The sequence below is a fragment of the Eptesicus fuscus genome, chromosome 13 (genome assembly GCF_027574615.1).
Source record: "Eptesicus fuscus isolate TK198812 chromosome 13, DD_ASM_mEF_20220401, whole genome shotgun sequence".
In the NCBI taxonomy this organism is placed as follows: Eukaryota; Metazoa; Chordata; class Mammalia; order Chiroptera; family Vespertilionidae; genus Eptesicus; species Eptesicus fuscus.
Genome location: NC_072485.1, coordinates 79,376,936 through 79,400,306, shown reverse-complemented (window position 1 = coordinate 79,400,306; position 23,371 = coordinate 79,376,936). Strand labels below are relative to the sequence as shown.

At 61.5% G+C, this 23,371-nt stretch overlaps 2 protein-coding genes across 8 annotated transcripts in view; one reads left to right on the top strand and one right to left on the bottom strand.

The window, feature by feature from the left end:
- The window catches only part of MAP3K11 (mitogen-activated protein kinase kinase kinase 11), a 14,899-nt gene extending 11,006 nt beyond the window's left edge, over window positions 1-3,893 (bottom strand). For both annotated transcript variants that reach the window (XM_008146953.3, XM_054724661.1), the window contains exons 1-2: window positions 3,844-3,893; window positions 700-2,043 (exon numbers count right to left, since the gene is read on the bottom strand). In XM_008146953.3, coding sequence (XP_008145175.2) covers window positions 700-1,435 — 736 coding nt within the window. In that variant the 5' untranslated portion in view covers window positions 1,436-2,043; window positions 3,844-3,893. The remainder of the gene's footprint in view (window positions 1-699; window positions 2,044-3,843) is intronic.
- PCNX3 (pecanex 3) lies at window positions 3,288-23,371 on the top strand. 6 transcript variants are annotated; one of them, XM_028153878.2, is made up of 35 exons: window positions 3,288-3,943; window positions 4,292-4,479; window positions 4,710-4,809; window positions 4,928-4,967; window positions 5,067-5,162; window positions 5,383-6,507; window positions 6,995-7,115; window positions 7,202-7,380; window positions 7,823-7,913; window positions 8,314-8,449; window positions 10,131-10,291; window positions 10,999-11,152; window positions 11,425-11,457; window positions 11,701-11,872; window positions 11,969-12,079; window positions 12,399-12,490; window positions 12,658-12,767; window positions 12,947-13,052; window positions 13,160-13,252; window positions 13,431-13,581; window positions 14,368-14,512; window positions 14,857-15,034; window positions 16,541-16,649; window positions 16,804-16,933; window positions 17,326-17,384; window positions 17,486-17,701; window positions 18,339-18,592; window positions 20,175-20,405; window positions 20,560-20,663; window positions 20,967-21,114; window positions 21,208-21,438; window positions 21,512-21,786; window positions 22,147-22,280; window positions 22,362-22,660; window positions 22,732-23,371. In XM_028153878.2, the coding sequence occupies exons 1-35, from the start codon at window positions 3,791-3,793 to the stop codon at window positions 22,924-22,926; spliced, it is 6,120 nt and encodes a 2,039-aa protein (XP_028009679.1). In that variant the 5' UTR covers window positions 3,288-3,790; the 3' UTR covers window positions 22,927-23,371. The 6 variants fall into 6 exon arrangements, with proteins under 6 accessions (XP_028009679.1, XP_028009680.1, XP_008145174.1 ...); XM_028153879.2 differs by having other exon boundaries at window positions 6,992-7,115; window positions 7,205-7,380; XM_008146952.3 differs by having other exon boundaries at window positions 6,992-7,115; window positions 10,170-10,291.

Below are 23,371 nucleotides of genomic sequence, written 5' to 3'. Positions count from 1 at the left end.
AGGGCTGATTCCAGGCGAGGCCCCGTTGGTGATCCAATCCCCAAATGTCCACGACTGAGGACCTACTGTGTGCTGGCAGCAGACACCAGGGCTTGCCAAGACTGTTAAGCCATTTTCCCCTCCCCGTTACTCCCTTTTTACAGAGTCTGAAATTGAGGCTCTGAGTTGAAATAACCACCTAGAGGCCATGCAGCCAGGGGGAGGGGGAGGGCCGGAACTGCAGCCCACGACCACCAGGCTCTCCCCTCGGAGATCTCTGTGCTGGAGTACCTGCCCATCACAAGAGGAGGGGAGAGGAGAGAGCCAACAGCGCCAGTGTGAATTTTAGGGGACAGGAAGGTGAGTGCCCGCAGCCAGTGATCTGCTACCTTGAGGCGCCATCGTTAGGCAGGATCATTGTGGCCCACCTGAGCGGTCCCAGTGTTTTAGCTGCTGGAATCTGGGGTCAAGCACTTCTCGGCTGGGGCCTGAGGGGCTCTGGTGCCTGGTGCTCCTGCATGGGGGCAGTGGGCATCCCAGTCAACTGGGACTCCCCTCGGGCAAGAGCTCCCGCCTCTAGTACCACAGAGCCATCCGGGAGAGGGCTGGGAGCCGGGTTCCCTTCAGAGGCCAGGTAACCCCAGGCGGGTTCAGCCGAGAGGTGGCAGTATGTGTGTGCTTGGGCCATGCCCCCCTCCAACCCTGCTCCCCAAAACTCACTGTTGTTGGACTTGAGGTCTCGGTGGATGACGGGCACCAGGGCCTCACAATGCAGGTAGTGCATCCCACGGGCAATTTGCACGGCCCAGTTGACCAGCACGTGGGGGGGTACACGCCGCCCAGCCAGGGCCCGGCTGAGGGGACCACCAGCGGCGTACTCCATCACCAGGCACAGGTTGGGCTCCTCAAGGCACACCGCCTTGAGGGCAATGATGTTGGGGTGTGCCAGCATGGCGAAAAGCCGGGCCTCCTGGCGCACACTCTCAGCTGTCACACTGATGTCCTCATCGGGGTCCTGTCGAGCTGCCTTCACAGCCACCAGCTCACCTCGCCAGCTCCCGCGGTAGACCTTGCCGAAGCCACCAATGCCGATCACCTCCTCTAGCCGCAGCTCCTGGAAGCTGGCCACCTCACAGGGGGGCGGGCCGCCCCGAGACACATAGTTGGACGGGAAGATGCCTACCTGGCCGCCTACCTGGCCCGCCCACCAGCCCTCGTCGCCGGAGATAGCTGCATCCCGGGACAGCACCTCCACACGGTCACCCTTCCGCAGGGCCAGCTCGTCCTGCCCATTGGGCTCGTAGTCAAACAAGGCTGTCCACACGGGGTTGGCATACGCCGCCGCTTTCGGGGACCCCTCTGGCCAGCTTCCGCCGCCGCCACCGCCGCCCCCACTGCCACCGCCGTTCCACGAACCCAGCGGGCTCTTGAGGAAGAGGTTCTTCAAGGGCTCCATGGCTGGGAGCTGGCGTCGGGGCGTGTGGGGGACCTTCCCTGGGTGCCCCTGGTCTCCACCCCTGCTGGCTGCGGAGGCCCTAGTCCTGGAACCTGGGCATGCGGGCCCTGGCCCTCAGCCCCAGACCCACGCCTCTCTGGGGAGCCAGGAGTGTCGCCTCCTGGCCCGCCGCATCTCGGGCTTGCTGAGGAGGGCCAGCCGAGGCGGTGTGGTCAGGCTCGGGGGGTGGGACCCCGGGGTCTCCGGCGTCTCACCATTGCCAGCTCAGAAGGGCCTGGGCGTCCCTCAGCAGTCCCGGGAGCCTGGCTCCGGCGCCCGCCAAGTGGAAGGAGGAGCCGGTGCGGGGCAGCGGCCGGACTCCGGTTGGGTCTTTTCGCGCAGGGGTGGCTGGAGCGTCCCTAGCTGGGCCGAGCTGCCCCTTCCTGGCCCAGCTCCCTCGGCCCGACGGCTCCAACCCCCGTTCCCTTCTTCCTCCTCCCTTTGTACTTTGGCCCCGGGGGCGGGAGGCAGAGGTGGAGGGTGGAGTTTCACTTTTTTCCGCTCTTCTCCCTCCTGCAGGAAACAGCATCAGATGACGCGAGCTGGTAGCACCGCTCCCGGACCGGAGGCTGTGGGAGACGAAGCAGGGGAGTTCCCGGGTCGCGGTGGAGAAGAGACAGGAGGAGGGAAGGGTAGACCCGACCCCGGTCGAAGCTGTGTCTGATAAGGATGGGCCACCCCGCCCTCTGCATCAGCGTCAGTTAAGAACCTGGCTTGGAAGTGGAGTAAACCCGAGTCTGGTCTCGGCTCCGACGTTGTGACCCATCCTCTCTGCGCCTCATTCTCATGTCTGAAACGGGGGCTAGCTCTGCAGAGCTAGTGGGGCGGGGGTGGGGGAGGTTGGAGGAGGACAGAACTGGCTGCACCTCAAATTCTTGGAACGGGTTGTCTAAGGCGCTCGTCTTCCCCTCACCAGGGAAGCTATTCGCTTCTTCATGCCTCTTCCCAAGTAGGCAGAAACCTGAGACCTGTCCTGAACTTAGCCCAGTGATTGGAGTCAGAATCGTTAAGTCGCCCTCCGCCACAGTGTTGACCCCAATTGCCTTGATCAAGCCTGTCACTTTAAGAAAAACGACGCTATCCTATTTCGACTACTCCCGCCTGCTCTGGAGTGTCGCTCTCTACACTCCAAATCTGAGCTCTGACCCGGAAGTAGAGGCAGCTCCAGTCCACAGATGCTTTTGACGTTTGAGGTCCAGCCCTGAAAGGGGCTGACCTAGAGGGAGGTGCTCCAGTGGAGCTGAAATATCGCTGTAGCCCTGAGGAGTCCACGCCTCCATCCATTTCCCTACCTCCTTCATTGGAAGAGCTTTTTAAAAAATATATTTCTTTACTGATTTCAGAGAGGAAGGGAGAGGGAGAGAGAAACATCTCCTACTGGGGATGGAGCCCGCAACTCAGGCATGTGCCCTTGGCCAGAATTGGAACTGGGACCCTTCAGTCCGCAGGCCGACGCTCTATCCACTGAGCCAAAGGGCATTGGGAGAGCTTTGCGCCAATTAACAGATCCTGCGCCGGGGGGACGGGTCTCGCTCACTGCCGGTTGGTTCTTTGACCCACACCAGAGCACCTGTAGTTCCATCAGTGGTGGTTTTCGCTTGGTTGACAACGCCTAGGTGTGCGCATGCGCCCAAGCGCTTCTACCCTTTGGATTCTCCGCCCTTAGACTTGGACTCTGCGCACGCCCAAAGGGCTCCCGGCTTCTCGGCGCTCCAACGACTTCTCGCGCTTGCGCATTCATGCCGTCAGATTTTCCTTTTCCGGGTCCCAACTGGGCCTGTCGGGCGCATGCGCCACTGCAGGCTGGCGGCTCGCGGCACCTTCTTCCGGCCTCCCCCTTGGGCCGGCGCCTGCCGGAGCGGGGCGAGTGTGGATCCCGAAGCGAGTGACCTGTGACCCCGGAAGTGGACCTCAGGGTCCCGGGGCTCTCCCGGACCGGAGCCGGGGAGCCGTCGTCTGCATCTCCGGAGCACCCACCCCACGCCCACCTCTGGATGCCGCCGACGGGTGCCCGGCCCGTACCCCGCGCCTGCTCGCCGGTTCGGCCTCTCGGAGCAGTTCTGGGTCGGGGGTGGGGGCCCAGGCCCCGCCCCTGATGCGGCTCCCCCGCCGCGCCCTGGCCTGGCTCCGCTGACTGCCCCGACCGGCCCCGCCCCCTGCCCGCAACCTCGCCTCGCGGACCCCTCTTCCTTGCCGGGGGAGGCCATGGCGTGAGCGCGGCCAGCCCCGGGGCCTTCGGGCGCCAGGCGGGGCATGGGCCGGGGGCCGCCCCCATGAGGGTCCCAGGAGGGGGGCGCGCGCAGCAGTGGCGGGGCCATGGGGTCGCAGGTGTTACAGATACTGCGCCAGGGGGTGTGGGCCTCGCTCACCGGCGGTTGGTTCTTCGACCCGCACCAGAGCACCTTCTCCAACTGCTTCCACCTCTACGTCTGGATCTTCCTGCTTACCTTCCCCTTCCTGCTGTACATGGTGAGACACTGCCACCACCTACCTGTAACTCCCGCCGTCAAAAGTGAAGGCAGATGTCACCGAGGGTGGCAGCCTGGCAGGGATTCGGGACTGCGCCCTGGGTGCCGGGGTGCGGACAGAGGAATCTCCGGATCGTGTGGAGAAGGAGTCAAATTCTTCCTTTGCTGGGCTGGGTGACCTTGAGCACCTCATGTAATTTCTTGAGTTAGGAGACAGGACCCCTGGTGAGGTATTTCGCTTGTTTCACTGAGGGATGGCAGAGCTTCTTGGGAATTTGTGGATCCTAGCCATGCTGTGGTGGTCGGGCTGTTGAGAAGGGACCTGACTTGCTCCTGCTGACATCTCCAGGTCCTGCCCCCCAGCTTGATGGTGGCCGGTGTGTACTGCCTCGTGGTGGCTGTCATCTTCACTACCATCAAGACTGTGAACTATCGGCTGCATGCCATGTTCGACCAGGGCGAGATTGTGGAGAAGCGCAACTCTACCATGGGGGAGCAGGAGGAGGAGCCTGCCCAGGGGGACAGCAATCTGCTCAGGTGGGCGGGGCGGGGCGCTGTCGGGGATTGAAGGCTTCTTGGTGCCTGGGCCTGAGCATTGGAGGATGGAGGAGGGGCCTAGGGAACATTGGCTCCGTGAGTGGGCAGCACTGGCTCTGTGGTTGGCCTGGAATTGTGAGGGAGTGCTGGAGAAGAGATGGCGATGGCAGACGAAGTGCTGTGTGAAGAGGGTAGGTTAGCTCATAGCGGACGCTCTTTTCCACTTTCAGGGACCCTGGAGTGGAGATGACAGTGTTTCGGAAAGTGAGTTCCACCCCCCCAGTACGTTGTAGCTCCCAGCATTCCGTGTTTGGCTTCAACCAGGTCTCGGTGAGTGATCCCAGCCTTCAGGCTCTGCTCCTCTCCTGGGAGCCCTCCCCACCATGGGTGTGTCCTGGGCTTACTTCCTGTCCTGTTTGCTCCTTCACATCTTTCTCCATCTGCTCAGGAGTTGCTTCCCCGGATGGAGGACTCTGGGCCCCTCAGAGGTAGGTGGCTGCTGCTCGGGGCTGAAGGTGGTGGTGTGGGACGGGATGGCAGGCAGCTGCCCTGGGGTCCTGCTGACGCCTTTGGGGCCCCGGTTGCAGACATCAAGGAGCTGGTGCGGGAGCAGGGCAGCAACAACGTGATCGTGACCTCGGCCGACCGAGAGATGCTAAAGTTAAGCTCACAGGAGAAACTGAGTGAGTGGGCTTGGTGTGGCAGGGGCTTGGGGGAAGACTACCTTGTCTTCGGGTCACCCCAACTTTGCTTCCCTGGTGCTTTCTTTGTTCTGGATGGGGCCTCCTCAGGGTCCTACCCCTGCTGGGCTCTCAGAGAAAGCACGGGCCCTAGATCCCTTAGCCACCAGTTCCTTTTGCAATGTGTCCTTCACTCACCTTCTGCCTTCCTTTCTTTTGACAGTTGGAGACCTTCCCCAGACGCCCTTGGGGGCTGCCCCAGACCCCTCTTTCCCCAGTACGGATTCTTCGGAACGCTCTCCCCTGGCTGGAGATGGAGCCCCCTGGAGTGGGAGCAGTGTTGCTGACACTCCCATGAGTCCCCTACTGAAGGGGAGCCTCAGCCAGGAGCTGAGCAAGAGCTTCCTGACCCTGTCTCGGCCTGACCGGGCCCTGGTGAGGACCAGCAGTCGACGAGAACAATGTCGGGGAGTGGGTGGCTACCAGCCCCTGGACCGGCGGGGCTCAGGGGAGCCCATGACCCAGAAAGCTGGCTCCTCAGATTCCTGCTTTAGTGGCACCGACAGGGAGACGTTGAGCAGCTTTAAGAGTGAGAAGACCAACTCCACCCACCTGGACAGCCCCCCTGGTGGGCAAGCCCCTGAGGGCAGCGACACAGACCCACCCTCTGAAGCTGAGCTGCCAGCCTCACCAGATGCTGGAGTCCCCTCAGATGACACACTGCGTTCTTTTGACACAGTCATAGGAGCAGGGACACCGCCGGGCCCAGCTGAGCCGCTCCTGGTTGTGCGGCCCAAGGACCTGGCCCTGCTGCGGCCTAGCAAACGGCGGCCGCCGGTGCGAAGACACTCCCCACCTGGCCACGCCCCTCGGAGGCCCCTGCTGGAAGGTGGGGGCTTCTTTGAAGATGAAGACACCAGCGAGGGCAGTGAACTGAGCCCGGCCTCCAGTCTCAGATCTCAGCGCCGCTACAGTACCGACAGCTCCTCTTCTTCCTGCTATTCCCCGGAGAGCTCCCGGGGCGCGGCAGGGGGTCCCCGGAAGCGACGGGCCCCTCACGGGGCTGAGGAAGGGACTGCTGTGCCCCCGAAGCGGCCCTATGGGACCCAGCGGACGCCTAGTACTGCCAGCGCCAAAACACATGCCCGTGTGCTGAGCATGGATGGGGCGGGGGGTGATGTCTTGAGGGCCCCCCTGGCTGGCTCCAAGGCTGAGCTGGAGGCCCAGGCAGGGGTGGAGCTGGCTGCTGGGGAGCCCACTGTGCTGTCTGCTGAGGCCCACCGGGGACCTGCTGCCAACCAACCTGGTTGGCGGGGGGAGCTGCAGGAGGAAGGCGCTGTGGGCGGCGGTGAGTGTCAGCTCCAGGGCGGGGCGGGAGGTGAGCCAGCTAGAGGCTTGGGTTCGGGCGAGGGGCAGGCTGGAGTGGGCCTGGTCAGCAGCTCAGCCTGTCTCAGGCAGCAGATGGACGTGAACTCAGCGCTTGAGTGACATTGTCTGCCAAACCCCTCAGGTAAGCAGGGCTGCAGCCATGAGGAGACAGGCAGAGACCTCGGCACCTTGCCCTCGGTGCTGCGGTTCGTACCTGAAACCTCTGCCCCTGAGGACTCGGCATCACATCCGTCATCCGGGGCCACCAGTGGGGCAGGGCAGACATACTGTCCTTCCTTTCAGATGGGGAAACGGCATGAGTGGTTGGTGACCTCACTGGGGCCTAGAGCCAGGGCATGGTTGGACTAGGCCTGACCTTATCTCCAGGCAGGAGTGCCTGCCCCCCCACCCCCCCAGCTCTGTCTAAGCCACTGTCACTTATGCTCGGGGGTCTCTCTTGGCAGCAGCTGAGGAGACTGGAAAGCGGGACCACTCGAGCAATGTGAGGCGGACCCAGGCGATCCGGAGGCGCCACAACGCAGGCAGTAACCCCACTCCTCCAGCATCTGTCATGGGCTCGCCCCCGAGGTGAGCACCTGCCACTGGTCGGAGGGCGGTGGGGCCAGGGGCCAGCTGGCTCTGGGTGGTGCTGACCCCCGGCTGGCCCTCCCCAGCAGCCTGCACGAGGCTCAGCGGGGCCGGGCTTCCTCCCACTCCCGGGCCCTGACGCTGCCCTCCGCCCTGCACTTCGCTTCGTCGTTGCTGCTCACTCGGGCTGGCGCCAACGTGCACGAGGCCTGCACCTTCGATGACACCTCGGAGGGGGCTGTGCACTACTTCTACGATGAGAGCGGTGAGCCCCTCCCTGAGTCCTGAGAGCCCTGTAGGCCCAGCCTCTGACTCCAGCCAGCCCAGTGCCCCCTCTTTCTCCTGCTGAGGGTCTTGTCAGCCCAGCAGCAGTGTTCGCTGTCAGGCACCTCCTAACCTCTGGCCCTCTGCTGAGCGCCTTACCTGCATCGCCACCTGCGGCCTCTCTGAGGTGTGGATGGTCTCCTTATGCCCGGTCTGCTGATGAGGAAACTGAGGCGCAGCCTGAAGTCAGAGGCGAAGTCAGTGGTAGACTGGGATCCACACCCGGGTGCCTGAGTGCAGGGCCCAGGCTCTTGACCGGCAGGCCCTCCCTTCTCCTGCTCTTGTCCTCAGGGGCTGGGTAGAGGGACATAGCACAGAGTTCTCGAAGGCCTTGGTGCTCCTATCTCTGACATGTTGTCAAATGCCCCACACCCCTGCTCCAGGCGTGCGGCGTTCCTACACCTTCGGGCTGGCTGGAGGCGGCTACGAAAACCCCGTAGGGCAGCAGGGCGATCAGGCAGCCAATGGGACCTGGTGAGTCTCCCAAGTGTGAGCTCTCCTGGGCCCGCAGCTGGGCTGCCCTTTCTGGGAAGTGTTCTCTCCAAGGCTGAACTGGAGGCCCAGGTGGGGGGTGGAGGTGGCTCTGCGTGTCTCCCCATGTCTCCGTTCACTGGGTTGGGGAAGGGGCAGTTCAGAACCTCCAGGTGGGGGCAGTGAAGGGCAGGCCTACAAGGATCTATTGGGTCCCTGACTGTGATACTTCTAAGCAGGAGGCTCCCAGGGTCTTCCAGGAACCCAGGGCCACCTGCCCCCTCCGGAACCCCCTATTCTGTTCTTTTTCTGATCTGAGCAGCCCCTCCAGTTATGGCCTGGTGTTGGCCTCAACCCCGCCCTGTGCCAATGGCCCTGACCCACATGGCTGTGGTTTCCACAGGGACCGCCACTCACATTCCTCCAGCTTCCACTCGGCTGATGTCCCCGAGGTGGCCGGTGGCCTGAACCTGCTGCAGCCGAGGCCCGTGGTTCTGCAGGGCATGCAGGTGCGCCGAGTGCCCCTGGAGATCCCGGAGGTGAGCTATCAGGATCGGTCAAGGACCTGTAGGAGGGGGCAGTGGGGTTGGGGAGACCACCAAGCCCTCCCCCAGCTACCAGGAGGGACAGGCGGCTGAGTTAGGGGTCCAGGGGCCTTGAGGTGTCTGTTCTGGCCTTTGGTGGCTGGCACAGGATTTGCCTTAATCTGAATGGTTCAGGGAGCTGCTTATTCAGCAAATGCAGCTGGAGTATCTTCTTTTTTTTTTTTTTAAATATATTTTTACTGATTTCAGAGAGGAAAGGAGGGAGAGAGAGAGAGAGAGAGAAACACCAATGATGAGAGAGAATCATTGATCAGCTGCCTCCTGCATGCCCCACACTGGGGATTGAGCCCACAACCCAGGCATATGCCTTGACCGGGAATCGAACCATGACCTCCTGGTTCATAGGTTGATGCTCAACCATTGTGCCACGCCGGCTGGGCATGGAGTATCTTCTTAATCCTGGAGGGACCCATAGTGAGTGGAGATGACGGGTGTTAGCAGTGATACCTACAGAAGGGGCAGTTTAACTAACTTACTAGACGGTAACTGCTGCTCCCTGCCTGGGCACCTGACACGTGGGATAGCTTGGGGACACTGTTCCTGCTTGTCATCTCGGCAGTTACAGTGCTCTCTTTTACTCCTAAAAGTGTCCTGATTAGGACAGTAATTTGCAGGGTCAGCCAGTGCTGGAAGTACTAAGCATGCGTGGAACATAGATTCAGAGTTTAAAGAGTAGTGATAAAAGGAGCACCCAACCCTGGCTGGTTTGGCTCAGTGGATAGAGCGTCGACCTGTGGACTGAGGGGTCCCGGGTTCGATTCCGGTCAAGGGCATGTACCTTGGGTTGTGGGCACATCCCCAGTAGGGGATGTGCAGGAGGCAGCTGATCGATGTTTCTCTCTCATTGATATTTCTAACTCTCTATCCCTCTTCCTTCCTCTCTGTAAAAAAATCAATAAAATATATTTTTTTAAAAAAGAAAAAAAAAGGAGCACCCAGGCCTCTAACAGCCAGGCCCACGGGTAGACCATGGGCATCGCGCAGAAGCCCCAGGTGCCTCTACGTGAGGCACACGTTCTCCTTCACTTCCATTGCGGTAGCAGCGTTGTCCTTGCACAGCCGACAGGCACCTCCAAGGGCGGGCTGTGTGTTCCTGGCTCTCCGTTACGTCCCGGGCCCAGCACGGAGCCAGGCCCAAAGCTGTGCCCTATACGTACTTGTTGAATGAAGAACACAAGTCAAAGAGGTGATAGCAGTGACATTGGCGCCAGGTCTGTCCGAGGCCGGTGTTCTGTGTGCGCCAGGGTGGCTAGTCAAAGTGACCTCGATGGCTCTGTCTGGGAGATGAGCAGCATTCACACCGGGTCCTGAAGGACAAGGTGAATTTCATTGAGCCCAGGAAGAGGCAGGAGCTGCTGCCCGAGTGGAGGAGACAGACAGATACAGGAGCTAGTCCCGGGCAGGCAGGGAGCCATGTCCTGGGAACCTGGAGCAACGAGGAGGCCCTTGCAGTGGAGAGTCAGGGCAGGTCACGGGGCTGCTAGAAGTTGGGGACTTTCTGTGCTGGAGGAAATGGTCGACCAGTACAGTGTGCCCAGTGGGAGGTGGAGGGGTGGAGGGGGGATGGACCATGTAGAGGGCGAGGGGCTGATGGCCGCGGCTGTGGGGACTGCAGTTTGACCTGCTGGACCAGGACTCCCTGCACGAATCCCAGGAGCAGACACTGATGGAGGAGGCACCGCCCCGAGCCCAGCACAGCTATAAGTACTGGCTTTTTCCTGGCCACTGGACGTCTGTGCGCTACGAGCGTCTCGCCCTGCTGGCCCTGCTGGACCGGTGAGTGCCCGCCGGTTAGCCCCCAGTCTCTTCCAGACCTTGTACATGTGGAGGCTGTCATGGCATCAGAGAACCTGACTGCTGGGGGTCACTGAGGGGGCACCGAAGACGAGTCTGCAGTGGGGTTTCTTTGGGTTCCCCTGGGACACAAAGGGATGGCCAAGTGGGTAATACTCTCTCCCAAAGCTCTGCTCAAAACAAACTTCCTCTTTAGTCTCTTGTTTTATTTGTTTCTATAGTATATTTGGGTAAGTTGAGTCCTGTTGCCTAAAAAAGCTGACAAACTATTTGTCACCCCATTTCTCAGGGGAAACAGGCCCAGAAAGTCAGATGACTTTTGTTGTCTGTGTGGACAATTTCGGCCTCGGACCCACGTCCTGGCTTCCTGTGTTCTGGGTTTCCCCAGGCTGTGACCAGTGTGTGCTGGGCACTGCCTGTGTCAGTGTGGCATGCCTTAGCGGGAGATGGGCAGGTCCCACGAGTGGTGGCACCTGGAGCCCTCAGTCTCTAGAGGGGACACAGATTGGGACACAAGGTGGCTTCCCGGAGCAGGTGCAACCTGGCCACGGCCCTCAGAGGTCAGAGGATGAGGACTGGCATGGGCACGGGCCCAGAGAGGGGCCTTTGTGGTCAGGTTCGGCGCCCCCCGCCCTTGTTGCCCCATTAGAGGTGAGGAGGTTGTGTGACCTGACCCGCTGTCTCCCCAGGACCCGGGGGCTGCTGGAGAACGTCCTTGGTGTCGGCCTGAGCAGCCTGGTCGCCTTCCTAGGCTACCTGCTGCTGCTCAAGGGCTTCTTCACCGACATCTGGGTCTTCCAGTTCTGCCTGGTCATCGCCTCCTGCCAGTACTCCCTGCTGAAGGTCAGGCCGGCTCCTTCCCCCCTCTTCCCGGCACCTCCTTCCCAGCACCTCCTTCCCATGGCCTGTCTTGAGGGAGGTGAGCTAGCTAGAAGGCAAGATGCCTAAATCCCCTATAGCCAGCCCCCATCTTACAAATGGGAGAACTGGGGCTCAGTTTAGGGTCCTTCCCTGGTCACTCATAACAGCCCAGTGGTAGAACCCAGCGGCTCCTGGGGCCTCTGTCCCCCTAAGGGTGCTGGCTCTCGATGCAATGTCACTCCCATCTCTTCCAGAGTGTCCAGCCTGATGCGGCATCTCCCATGCACGTGAGTCCTGGAGGAGCAGCCCCTGTGCCAGGAGGCTGGTCCTGGGCGGGGCTGAGACCGGGTGGGGCGGGTTCGGCTAGCCCCAGATCCCCCGTCCTTCTGCCCCTCCCCTGCCAGGCTTTCTGTCTTTGGTCCAGGGCCAGGCCTGGGGCACCTGAGAGTGCATGTACGTGCATGATGTGTGCACATGCGTGCAGGGTGGTCAGTGGGGGAAGCCCAGCTCCTCACAGGCCCACTTCCCAGGGCCACAACTGGGTGATCGCATACAGCCGGCCCGTCTACTTCTGCATCTGCTGTCTGCTCATCTGGCTGCTGGACGCCCTCGGCTCGGCTCAGCCCTTCCCGCCCGTCTCCCTCTACGGCCTCACGCTCTTCTCCGCCTCCTTCTTCTTCTGTGCCCGTGACGTGGCCACTGGTGAGACTGGGTGCAGTGGTCCCGGGGAGCAAAGCCTCAAGGGTGGACCTAGGGCCAGCCTCCAGGCTGACTGGTCCTCACTTCCCCTCCCACCAGTGTTCACCTTGTGCTTCCCATTCGTCTTTCTCCTGGGCCTCCTGCCCCAAGTCAACACCTGCCTCATGTACCTGCTGGAGCAGATAGATATGCACGGCTTTGGGGGCACAGGTACGGTGCCCACAGGTGGCTTGGAGGTTGGGGGGCAGGGTGGGGCCCAGGAAGGCACCATGGGTTCGAAGAGCCTGTCTGTTCCCCTTCCCTCCCCTCCCCTCCCCTCCTCTCCCCTCCCCTCCCCTCCCCAGGCAAGTGGTTTAAACCTAAAAATGCCAGAAGCTCTGGAGGCCTCTCAGGGCTGGGGGGACAGAAGGGGGTAGGGATGGAGTCCCAGGGAGGTTAGCCTCCGGGAGTTGAGGGGCAGCGGGGCGAGGGTGAGGTGGGGTGCCAGCAGGTGGGAGTAGGGCTTTAGCTGCTGTTTCTTACCTCGCAGCCGCCACCAGCCCACTCACTGCAGTCTTCAGCCTCTCCCGCAGCCTGCTGGCGGCTGCCCTGCTCTACGGCTTCTGCCTCGGGGCCATCAAGGTAGCGATGACTGTGGGGCGGAGGGCACGCTGAGGCCCAGGTGTTGTCGGGACAGGGCTGTGTATTGGGCTTAGCTCAGCAATGGCTTCTCCCGTGGGGGGTGGCATCCCCTCCTCCCACCTCACCTCCTCCCCCCCGCCCCTGACCAGCATGCCTTCTCTCCCCAGACTCCTTGGCCAGAGCAGCACGTCCCAGTCCTCTTCTCGGTCTTCTGTGGCCTCCTGGTGGCACTGTCCTACCACCTGAGCCGACAGAGCAGTGACCCCACCGTGCTCTGGTGGGTGCCTGCATGTGCAGTCTATGTGCACACATGTGTGTTTGTATGTGTGTCTGCATGGCAAGGGTTGGGGGGCGGTCTGTGGGTCTGTGCATGTGCCTGTCACCTACTGACCTTGGGGCCTGTGGGAGGAGGGGGCTCTCTCCAGACCTGGGTACCTGATTCTTCTCACCCCCCAGGTCTCTGATCCGAAGCAAGCTCTTCCCTGAGCTGGAGGAGCGGAGCTTGGAGACAGCCCGGGCCGAGCCCCCAGACCCACTGCCAGACAAGATGCGCCAGTCCGTGGTGAGGGGCCCGAGTGTAGGGCTCTAGTATTGGGGCAGGGGGCTGAGAGAGGGTGTTGTCAGCCACTGGGTGGCGGGCACCCAAGCTGGTTTCTCCTGGCCCTGCAGCGCGAGGTCCTGCACTCTGACCTGGTGATGTGTGTGGTGATCGCCGTGCTCACCTTTGCCATCAGCGCCAGCACCGTCTTCATTGCCCTGAAGGTTTGTGTGGCGAGGCCACCCCCTCCCCCTTGGTTCTTGCAGGAGCCCACTTGACCTGAGGGCCCTGAGCAGCCGTGGCCTCACGTCCCCTCGGCCCCTACCCAGCCTGTGCCCAAGGCCCCCTGTGGCCCCTCGCCTCACTCCCCTTGGCTGAGCTGCTGGCCTCTCCCTCTTGCAGTCAGTGCTGGGGTTCGTGCTGTATGCACTGGCTGGGGCCGTGGGCTTCTTCACACATTACCTGCTGCCACAACTCCGCAAACAGCTGCCCTGGTTCTGCCTGTCGCAGCCTGTGCTGAAGCCGCTGGAGTACAGCCAGTACGAAGTGCGGGGTGAGTGCCCGCCTTTGTGCTGGGACCCCTCCACCCCACCCCCACCCCTGCCCTGACTTCCTGGCTGATCCCAGTGTGGTCCTCTCGGCTCAGAGTGCCGGCAGGGGGCAGCCTCCTCCTGGGCTGCCCGTCTGCTTCACGGCCCTCGGTGCCCTCTCCTGGTGCCCTCTCCTGCCGCTGGGCCCCGCTTGGCCCGGCTGTGCCCTCCCCTGCCTGCTCTCCAAGGAGATGGGAGAAGTCCAGGGCCTTGAAGAGATCTCTTGTCCAGAATCACCAGCTGCTTACCAGCGGACTAAATCTGCCTGGTGCACGTTTTCACTTGGGCGGGGCAACAAACTCTCTGGAGCCTGTATTTAAACGTCTGGATTTGTTCTACAAAGGTCCACGGGCCTTGTTTTTATAAAACGATGGGAGATTTAGCCCTGGGCCAGCATTTCCATGTGGCTATAATTAGCTCGAGCCAAGTGGCAGTGCCCCTTCAGAAGGGCCCTAGAGCTCAGGGTCACTGTGTACTTGGCCTCACCCACCTGCCCTGGCTGTAGTGGGCATCTGGGAAGCCCTTGTCAGGCCTTAGAGCACCTCCCCTCAGGTGCGCCCTGCCCAGGCCGCCTCACCTCTGTTGGCGTGCCCAAGATCACCCGCCTCCCCCACTGAGTCTCTAGGGACCCGGAACACCACATCCTACGGTCTTCCTCCCCCGGGTTTCCTCCGAGGCACACCGGTCCTGGCCGTGCGGCGGGAGGGAAGGGTGGAGGGCCGGGTGCTGACGATGGCGCCTCGTTGCAGGCGCTGCCCAGGTGATGTGGTTTGAGAAGCTGTACGCCGGCCTGCAGTGTGTGGAGAAGTACCTGCTTTACCCCGCCGTGGTGCTCAACGCCCTCACGGTGGACGCCCACACGGTGGTCAGCCACCCGGACAAGTTCTGCCTCTAGTGAGGACGCCCCATCCCACCACCCGCAGTCCCATGTGATGCACGGGAAACCGAAGCCCAGAGAGGAAATGAGACCTACTCAGTGCCCAGCAAGCTAAAGGGGACCCAGCTCCTCACTCGCTGTCCGATGAGCAGCAGCCTCCTGGAAAGCAGTGTGTCTCCCAAATAGGTCTAAAGAGGGGGACCCTAAGAGGGAAGAGACTGGGTGTCATTGGCCCAAAAGAGCAGGGCCAGCCCAACAGAGCCCAGGCAGCACAGCCACTGTCTCCTGAGCCTCCCCCCCCCCCCCACCCCGACCCCAACCCCGCCAGGCAGCTAATACAGTGCCTGCCCCTCACCCATAGCTGCCGGGCGCTGCTGATGACCGTGGCTGGGCTGAAGTTGCTGCGCTCTGCCTTCTGCTGTCCGCCCCAGCAGTACCTGACCCTGGCCTTCACCGTCCTGCTCTTCCACTTTGACTACCCGCGCCTCTCCCAGGGCTTTCTGCTCGACTACTTCCTCATGTCCCTGCTCTGCAGCAAGGTGAGCCAGTGGCTGCACTGCGGGCTCGGCTGTGCGGCAGGAGCAGAGCTCTTCTGCCTCAGGGCGGGGTTGGGCGGCGACTCCCCAGGGGCCTGCGCCCCTCTAGCTGCTGTCCCACATCAGCCCCGCTGCGGGCCTTCCCCGGAGCTTCTTGAGGGGCAGAGAGGAAGGTATGGTCTACAGAGGTTAAGTGACTTGCTTCAGGTCCCCAAGAGAATTGGTGGCCAACTAGGATTTGTGTTTCATATTTATATATATATATATATTTTATTGATTTTGGAGAGAAAGGGAGAGGGATAGAAAGAGAGTAGCGTTGACTGGCTGTCTCCTGCACGCCCCACACTAGGGATTGAGCCTGCAACCTGGGCATATGCCCTGACTGGAAATCGAACCCAAGACCTCTTGGTTCATAGGTCAATGCTCAACCACTGAGCCACACTGGCTGGGCACCACCCAGGATTTGAATCCCGGTCTTTCTCTGAATCACGATACTTGACCACCTTCCTTGTAAGCAGTAGATAGGTCTTGGCCTTGTTCTCAGGACACCAACCTCTGAGCTCTGCCCCTTGGCCAGCAACAGTCCTGGAGCCCAGTTAAGAGCTGAGTTGTAGCCCTGACCGGTTTGGCTCAGTGGATAGAGCGTAAGAGCTGAGTTGCAGAAGCCCCTAGGACCTGGATGTGTATAAACCTCTCTCTAGCCCTGGCCGGTTTGGCTCAGTGGATAGAGCATCAGCCTGCAGACTGAAGAGTCCTGGGTTCGATTCCGGCCAGGGGCACATGCCTGGGTTGTGGGCTCGATCCCCAGTGGGGGGCGTGCAGGAGGCAGCCAATCCATGATTCTCTTTCATCATTGATGTTTCTGTCTCTCTATTCCTCTCCCTTCCTCTCTAAAATCAATAAAAATATATTTTTTTAAAGAAGAATTAGAACAAAACAACAACAAAAAAACCCTCTCTGCCAGCTGCAGGACTCCCCAGTGGGTTGGGCTCACAGTGAACAACGGACTGGTCCTGGCTCTGCCCTGGGTCCTGCAGTCGTGCCGCCCCGTAGGCCCGAGCCTTTTCTCGCTCACTGGGCGTTCTGATCTGGTTTTCTGGTCTGGCCCATGGTAACGGAGAGCCAGCCTGTCTCCTCTGAGGGCAGGCCTGGGCCTGTGTCTTGCCTTTTGGTACCATAGTCGAGGCCCAGCTCATCACTGACAGAGGGATGGCCTGAGCTAGTCCTGTACCTGCTCTTCGTCCTCTGAACCTCAGCTCTCCCATCTGTGAAGGGAGCCTGCAATGGAAAGCTCCTCGAGTGGTTGGACGAATTAAATGCCCCTCAGTGTGGTTGCTAATGGTAACAAGTGCTTGGAGCCAGGTCCAGAGAGAAAGGGCTGGGAGTGAACTTGAGCTTGACGACCATGTGGGCAGCCAGTGGGGTGCCCCGAGGCTCTGAGTGGGCACTTGGTAGACCCCGCTCTGTGAGTGACCTCATGTTTGACCTTCTCCCCTCTGACCCTGCCAGCTGTGGGACCTGCTGTACAAGCTGCGCTTTGTGCTGACCTACATCGCACCCTGGCAGATCACCTGGGGCTCGGCTTTCCACGCTTTTGCCCAGCCCTTCGCCGTGCCACGTACCCGGCCTACCGCCCGCTGCCTGGGTGGGGGTGTGCAGAGAAGACCATGGCTTAGGATGGGGGTGTACAGGATGGATTGGCAGGGGTTAAGGGGGGGTGAGGGGGGCGGGGAGGGTCCAATGTCCTGGCCACCTCCTTGACTCGTGCCCAGACTCGGCCATGCTGTTCGTTCAGGCCCTGCTCTCAGCGCTCTTCTCCACGCCCCTTAACCCCCTGCTGGGCAGCGCTGTCTTCATCATGTCCTATGCGCGGCCCCTGAAGTTCTGGGAGCGCGACTACAAGTGAGTCTCCAGGGAGACCGGCACCTTACTCAGGGGGCCCCTGGGAGGAAGGGGCTGCTGCCCGAGACAGGGCAGGTTTCTGGGAGGGAGGCCAGCTGGGGCCCTGCAGCGGGGCTGAGTGCCCGGGCATAGTGGGCTTCAGGTGGTTGGTCCGATGAGGGCAAAACCCAGGCCACGCCAAGGCCTCGGGCTCACACCCTGGGCTTCTTGGCGTGTGGTCCTGGGTGAGTTCTCCTGCCCCTGAATCTCAGCCTCCTCCTGAGTAACGGTGCTGTCATGGCCTCTGCCCAGGCATGGGGGGTGGGCTCAGCGGGACGTGAGGGTGGGCCGATGGGGATTGCCATCCGAGCCGCCGCCTCTGCGCCCACTGTGTTGTCGCTCTCTCCGAACAGCACTAAACGTGTGGATCATTCCAACACCCGCCTGGTCACACAGCTGGACCGGAACCCCGGTGTGTACTCAGCCATTCAGGGGGCTTTCCGATGGGTCTCCTGAGGAGGAGCCTCGCTTACCTGTCACTTTGTCCACTTGTCTGTCTGTCCTGGGTCCCAGGCGCTGACGACAACAACCTCAACTCCATCTTCTATGAGCACTTGACACGCTCGCTGCAGCACACGCTGTGTGGGGACCTGGTGCTGGGCCGCTGGGGCAACTACGGCCCCGGCGACTGCTTCGTCCTGGCCTCCGACTACCTCAATGCCCTGGTGCACCTCATCGAGGTTGGCAATGGCCTCGTCACCTTCCAGCTGCGTGGCCTTGAGTTCCGGGGTGAGCTGCTGGGCCTGGCCTGACGCAGGATGCCATTTCATAGTGTGTGCAGGCTGGATGCCAGTCCAGCTCTGCCCTGGTTTTCCGGGTGACCTTGAGCAAGGCACTCTTCCTTCCTGGCTTTGCCAGTCTGAGCAGTGGGGTGGCAGGGTCTCCTTTGGCCAAGCTCTGGCCCTGCCTGGACTTTGGGGCTGTCGTGACTGAATGGGCTGCGTGGTGAAGGCTTGGGCCTGGAGCTCTGAGTTCTCCTGCCAGTGCCTGCTGGCCTGCTCCATGGCCGTGGGCTTGGCCCAGGTTGGGTGCCACACATAACCCCTGTGGGTGAACTAGCTTACCCACAGTAGGACGTCCACACTGGATACCCTAACGGTGCACAGGGCTCTCAGCACAGCTCATGAACCTGAGCAAAGCCACTTCTCTTTGAGCTTCAGTCTGTCTCTAAATGAGGGACCAGGGCCCTGTGCCCTCCACTCCCACCCCACTGTGGCCCTTGGAGTCAGGAGAAAGGGGCCTATTTGTTAACTTACGCACACAGCATCCCCGTTTGGAGGGTGATTGGGGCCACACCTGCGCACTCGCTGGGGAGGAGGCAGGCAGGGTGCCTGGGGGTCCTCTGAAGGGGCACCTCTCCCCACAGGTACATACTGCCAGCAGCGTGAGGTGGAGGCCATCACAGAGGGCGTGGAGGAGGACGAGGGCTGCTGCTGCTGTGAGCCTGGCCACCTGCCACGGGTCCTGTCCTTCAATGCTGCCTTCGGGCAGCGCTGGCTGGCCTGGGAGGTGACAGCCAGCAAGTACGTCCTGGAGGGCTACAGCATCAGCGACAACAACGCAGCCTCCATGCTGCAGGTCTTCGACCTCCGCAAGATCCTCATCACCTACTATGTCAAGGTACAGCCGCGGTGCTGCCCAGAGGCTGCTCACTGGCCGGGAGCACCCCGGTACCGGTTCCGGATTGTGGGGAGCCTGTTGTGCTCGAGGGAAGCAGAGGCCTCCCGAGTGTGTGCAGGCTGGATGCCAGCCCCAGCACCCTCCTTCGGAAGGCTCGCCTGGGGCAGTAGCATTGAGGGCAGGTGGGCAGCACTTACTGTGCCCGGCCAGCCCCTCCCCGCATTCCCAAGGGCTCCGTGTTTTGGTTCTTGGAGGCTGTGGTGGCCTAGACTGTGGAGATGGTCAGTCAGGAACTGGTCTGCCTGGAGCCCAAAGTGACCTCCTCGCCATGCTGCCCCTGCTCACCCATTAGGCTCCTGGTAGCCCTTCCTCTTGCGAAGGGGGCAGCCCAGCCCTCTCCAGACTGCCCCACCTCTCCCCCACAGCCCAGTGACCTGGCGCTGCTTCCATTCCAGCTGCCATGTACTGGGAGCTGATGGGGCCCCACTCATAGCCGTGGCTTCCAAAAGCTCCTCTCCATTTGCCCAAACCCTGCTTAGAAGCCAGCAGTCTCTTGAGGGGTCCGGCAGGCCCTGACTTTGGGCCCAGGATGATTTTTTTTTCTTTTTTTCTTTTTTTAAAATTTCTTTATTGATTAAGGTGTCACATATTTGTCCTCATCCCCCCATTCCCATCCCACACCCCTCCCCACAGATGCCCCAACCTCCTGTTGAACTTAACCATTGGTTAGGCTCATATGCATGCACATAAGTCCTTTGGTTGATCTCTCCCCCCTCCCCCCACCCTCCCCTATCCTCCCTCTGAGGCCCGATAGTCCGATCGATGCCTCCTTGTTTCTGGTTCTGTTCTTGTTCCTCAGTCTGTGTTGTTCATCATTTCCCCTAGATGAGCGAGATCATGTGTCACTAGAGATGTACTTATAAGAACTGAATGTGAGACGAACAATAATAGTTATGCTGACAGGCAAATGAATCAGTCTGTAGTGAGTTTCTTTCTGGACCAACAGTTCTTTTGAGACCCAATTTCAATGTCCACCAGTTCCTTACAGGATGATTTTTTTCTGAGGGTAGGTCCTATGGCTGTCACGCTTCAGCTGCCTAAGAGACCTGCGCCGGCCCCACTGGCCTGTAGGCAGCCCCCCTAACTCAGCCTGGCCTTCCCAGGCTTCTGAGATCTGGACCCCATGGCATCGTGAGATTAAAGGTCCTGGGATCCCATCACACCTCAGTCAGCCCTGCTGTGTAAACTTAGGCAGGTCTGTGGTTTGTCCGAGCCTCAGTTTCCCTCACAGATGGGGCATCTTCTGAAGCATTTGCCACAGTGCAGGACCCTCCAGGGCCGCTCTAAGGAGGGGTGCTTGCCGTCCGCTTTCTCGAGCCCCTCCGTGGCCCAGGGGAGAGCAGACTTGCCCGTGTGGCTTCAGGAAGCTGGGGTGGGACATGGATGAGCGTCCCAGGACGCAGGCCCCGGCTCAGTGTCCGGGAGAAGCCCCTGTACCCCGACTCTCCTGCAGCAGTGCCCGGCCAGGGCTAAGGCACTGCCCCGACACTGGCCCAGCCCTGACGCCTGCGTCTCCTCTCAGAGCATCATCTACTACGTGAGCCGCTCGCCCAAGCTGGAGGCGTGGCTGAGCCATGAGGGCATCTCGGCAGCCCTGCGGCCTGTGCGGGCGCCCGGCTATGCTGACTCGGACCCCACCTTCTCCCTGAGCGTGGACGAGGACTATGACCTGCGCCTCTCCGGCCTCTCGCTGCCCTCCTTCTGCGCGGTGCACCTGGAGTGGATCCAGTACTGCGCCTCCCGGCGCAGCCAGGTCTGGCCACCCCTACCCTGGGCTGCCTTCTCCGCTCCGGGGGCTTCCTCTCACCCTCAGCCTCCCTTGGCCTGGGTCCCAGCCCCAACCCCAACCCAGGTTCCCTGTCCCAGGTCTGAGCTGGGCTCTGGGGATGGGGGTCCTTGTGCCACAGCCCGTGGATCAGGATTGGAACTCGCCGCTGGTCACTCTGTGTTTTGGCCTCTGTGTGCTGGGCCGCCGGGCCCTGGGGACAGCCTCTCACAGCATGTCTGCCAGGTGAGTGCCCACAGGTCCGGGGGGTCTGTCACTCCCCTCCACCCCATCCATGAAGAGTTCCAGGCCAGAGGCCACCAGGAATCCCCTCTGGTCTTCCTTCAGTGTGGCTCTCTTGTGGGCAAGGCACCCCATAGTCGTGACCTGTCTGTTCCTCACCACCCTGTGAGGGGCCTGGGCAGAAACTGACCTCCTTGTCCAGACGAGGAAACTGAGGCCCAGCGTGAAGAACGGCCTCAGCTTAGACCGCTGCGCGTGGAGCCGGAGCTAAGAAACCTGGGCGCTCACCTCCTCGCTCCTTTCCAGCCTGGAGCCCTTCCTCTACGGCCTGCACGCCCTGTTCAAGGGGGACTTCCGCATCACCTCCCCGAGAGACGAGTGGGTCTTTGCGGACATGGACCTGCTCCACCGCGTGGTGGCACCTGGGGTTCGCATGGCCCTCAAGCTTCACCAGGTGGGGAGAGGCGTGCCCAGGCAGAGTGGGCAGGTGGGGGTGAAGCCCCTCAGGTCAGGGGCCCCTGACCCCAGCCCTCTGGTCCTCCCCCAGGACCACTTCACGTCCCCAGATGAGTATGAGGAGCCCGCTGCCCTGTATGACGCCATCGCAGCCAACGAGGAGCGGCTGGTCATCTCGCATGAGGGCGACCCGGCCTGGCGCAGCGCCATCCTAAGCAACACGCCCTCGCTGCTGGCGCTGCGCCACGTCCTGGATGACGCCTCTGACGAGTACAAGATCATCATGCTCAACCGGCGCCACCTCAGCTTCCGCGTCATCAAGGTGGGGATCGCCCGCCCACCCGCCCCGCCCTGTCCTGCCGCAGCCCCCTGACCCTCCCTGTGGCCGCCCGCAGGTGAACCGAGAGTGTGTGCGCGGCCTGTGGGCTGGGCAGCAGCAGGAGCTGGTGTTCCTGCGCAACCGCAACCCGGAGCGCGGCAGCATCCAGAACGCCAAACAGGCGCTCCGCAACATGATCAATTCCTCCTGCGACCAACCACTCGGCTACCCCATCTACGTGTCGCCCCTCACCACCTCACTGGCTGGCAGCCACCCCCAGCTGCGGGCGCTGTGGGGTGGCCCCGTCAGCCTGGGCGCCATTGCCCGCTGGCTTCTGCAAAGCTGGGAAAGGTGAGCCCTCACCGCCGCCCCAGCCTGGGAGGCTGGGTTCATGGGGCAGGAAGCTGAGGCTCAGAGAGATGAAGCCACTTCCTCCAGGGTCTCGGGAGGAAGTGCTGGAGCCAGGATGGAGCCGAGAGCTGACCCTTCCCAGAGCTGACTTGGCTCCACCCTACCCCCAGCTGAAGGCGGCCTTTAGCCTTAAGAGCCATTGGTAATGCCTTCCTGAAAAGATCCTGTAAAGCAGATGGCAAAATCTCTTAGAGACAGCACCCCAGGGCTCAGGAATGTTAGGAGACTTGTCCTGAACTGAGAACTTCCGTTTGTGAGGTCTCTGGCCTTTCCACCAACTTCTTCGCCTCCCCCCTCCAGGCTTCATAAGGGCTGTGGTGCCGGCTGCAATAGTGGCGGAAACGTAGACGACTCAGACTGTGGTGGAGGCGGTGGCTTGACCTCCCTCAGCAATAACCCCCCCTTGGCACACCCCACACCTGAGAACACAGCAGGTGAGCCAGCGAGGCCAGGCTGAACCAGTAAGTGAGGGGACAGCCTAGCTGAGCCTCTGCCCTCTTATCTGTCTTCCACAGGCAGTGGCGACCAACTCCTCCCACCAGGTGCTGGCTGGGGCCCGAGGCCCTCCCTTAGCAGTTCTGGTGATGGCCGCCCCCCTCCTCTGCTGCAATGGCCACCCCCTCGGCTCCCTGGACAGCCCCCCGCTTCACCTGCCCCCACTGAGGGTCCCCGGCCCTCAAGGCCCCCTGGCCCTGGTCTCCTCTATTCTGAAGGTCCCAGTGGGAAGTGGAGCTTGGGAGGTCGGAAGGGGCTAGGGGGATCCGAGGGGGAGCCAGCCTCAGGGAGCCCCAAAGGAGGCACCCCCAAATCTCAGGTAAGGATCCTGTGGGAGGGGTGGGTTCTGGGCAGCTCAGGTCTTCTACCAACCTATCTCCCCTCCCGCAGGCGCCCCTAGACCTCAGCTTCAGCCTGGATGTCAGCACCGATGCCTCACCCCCCAGAGCAGCGCAGGACATTCCTTGCTTGGACAGCAGTGCTCCTGAGAGTGGCACACCCACGGGGGCCCCGGGTGACTGGCCTGCCCCTTCCGAGGAGCGTGAGAGCCCAGCCGCCCAGCCCCTGCTGGACCATCAATACTGAATGCCCCACTCTTCTCTGGATCCCCGCCCAGGATTCAGTAACTTGGACCATGGCCTCTGGCCCTCTCTGCTGGACCACAGGACTGAATGGTTTTGGCTTCCATCCACATCTGAACCCTGACCTCTGGTTGCCTTAGCCAGAGCACCAGAACTAAGTGGCCCAGAACTCTTACCTTGACCCCTGACCTCTCATCCCTCGTCCAGGGCCTGGACTCCCCAAACTGAGGCAGGCAGCCTCCCAGCCAGGCCCTAAGAGCCAAACCCATGGGCTGGTCCCGCTTCAAGCCTGTGGCCAGGACTGACTCGGCCTCTGGGCCTGCACTGCCTGCAGGGGCAGCCCCGTGGCCTGGACCTGGGGCTGAAATGTGGGAAGGGTGGTTTCTTTCTCTTTTTTTTTCTTCCGTGCTTCGGAGACACCAGAATTAATAACACTATTTTTGATTTTG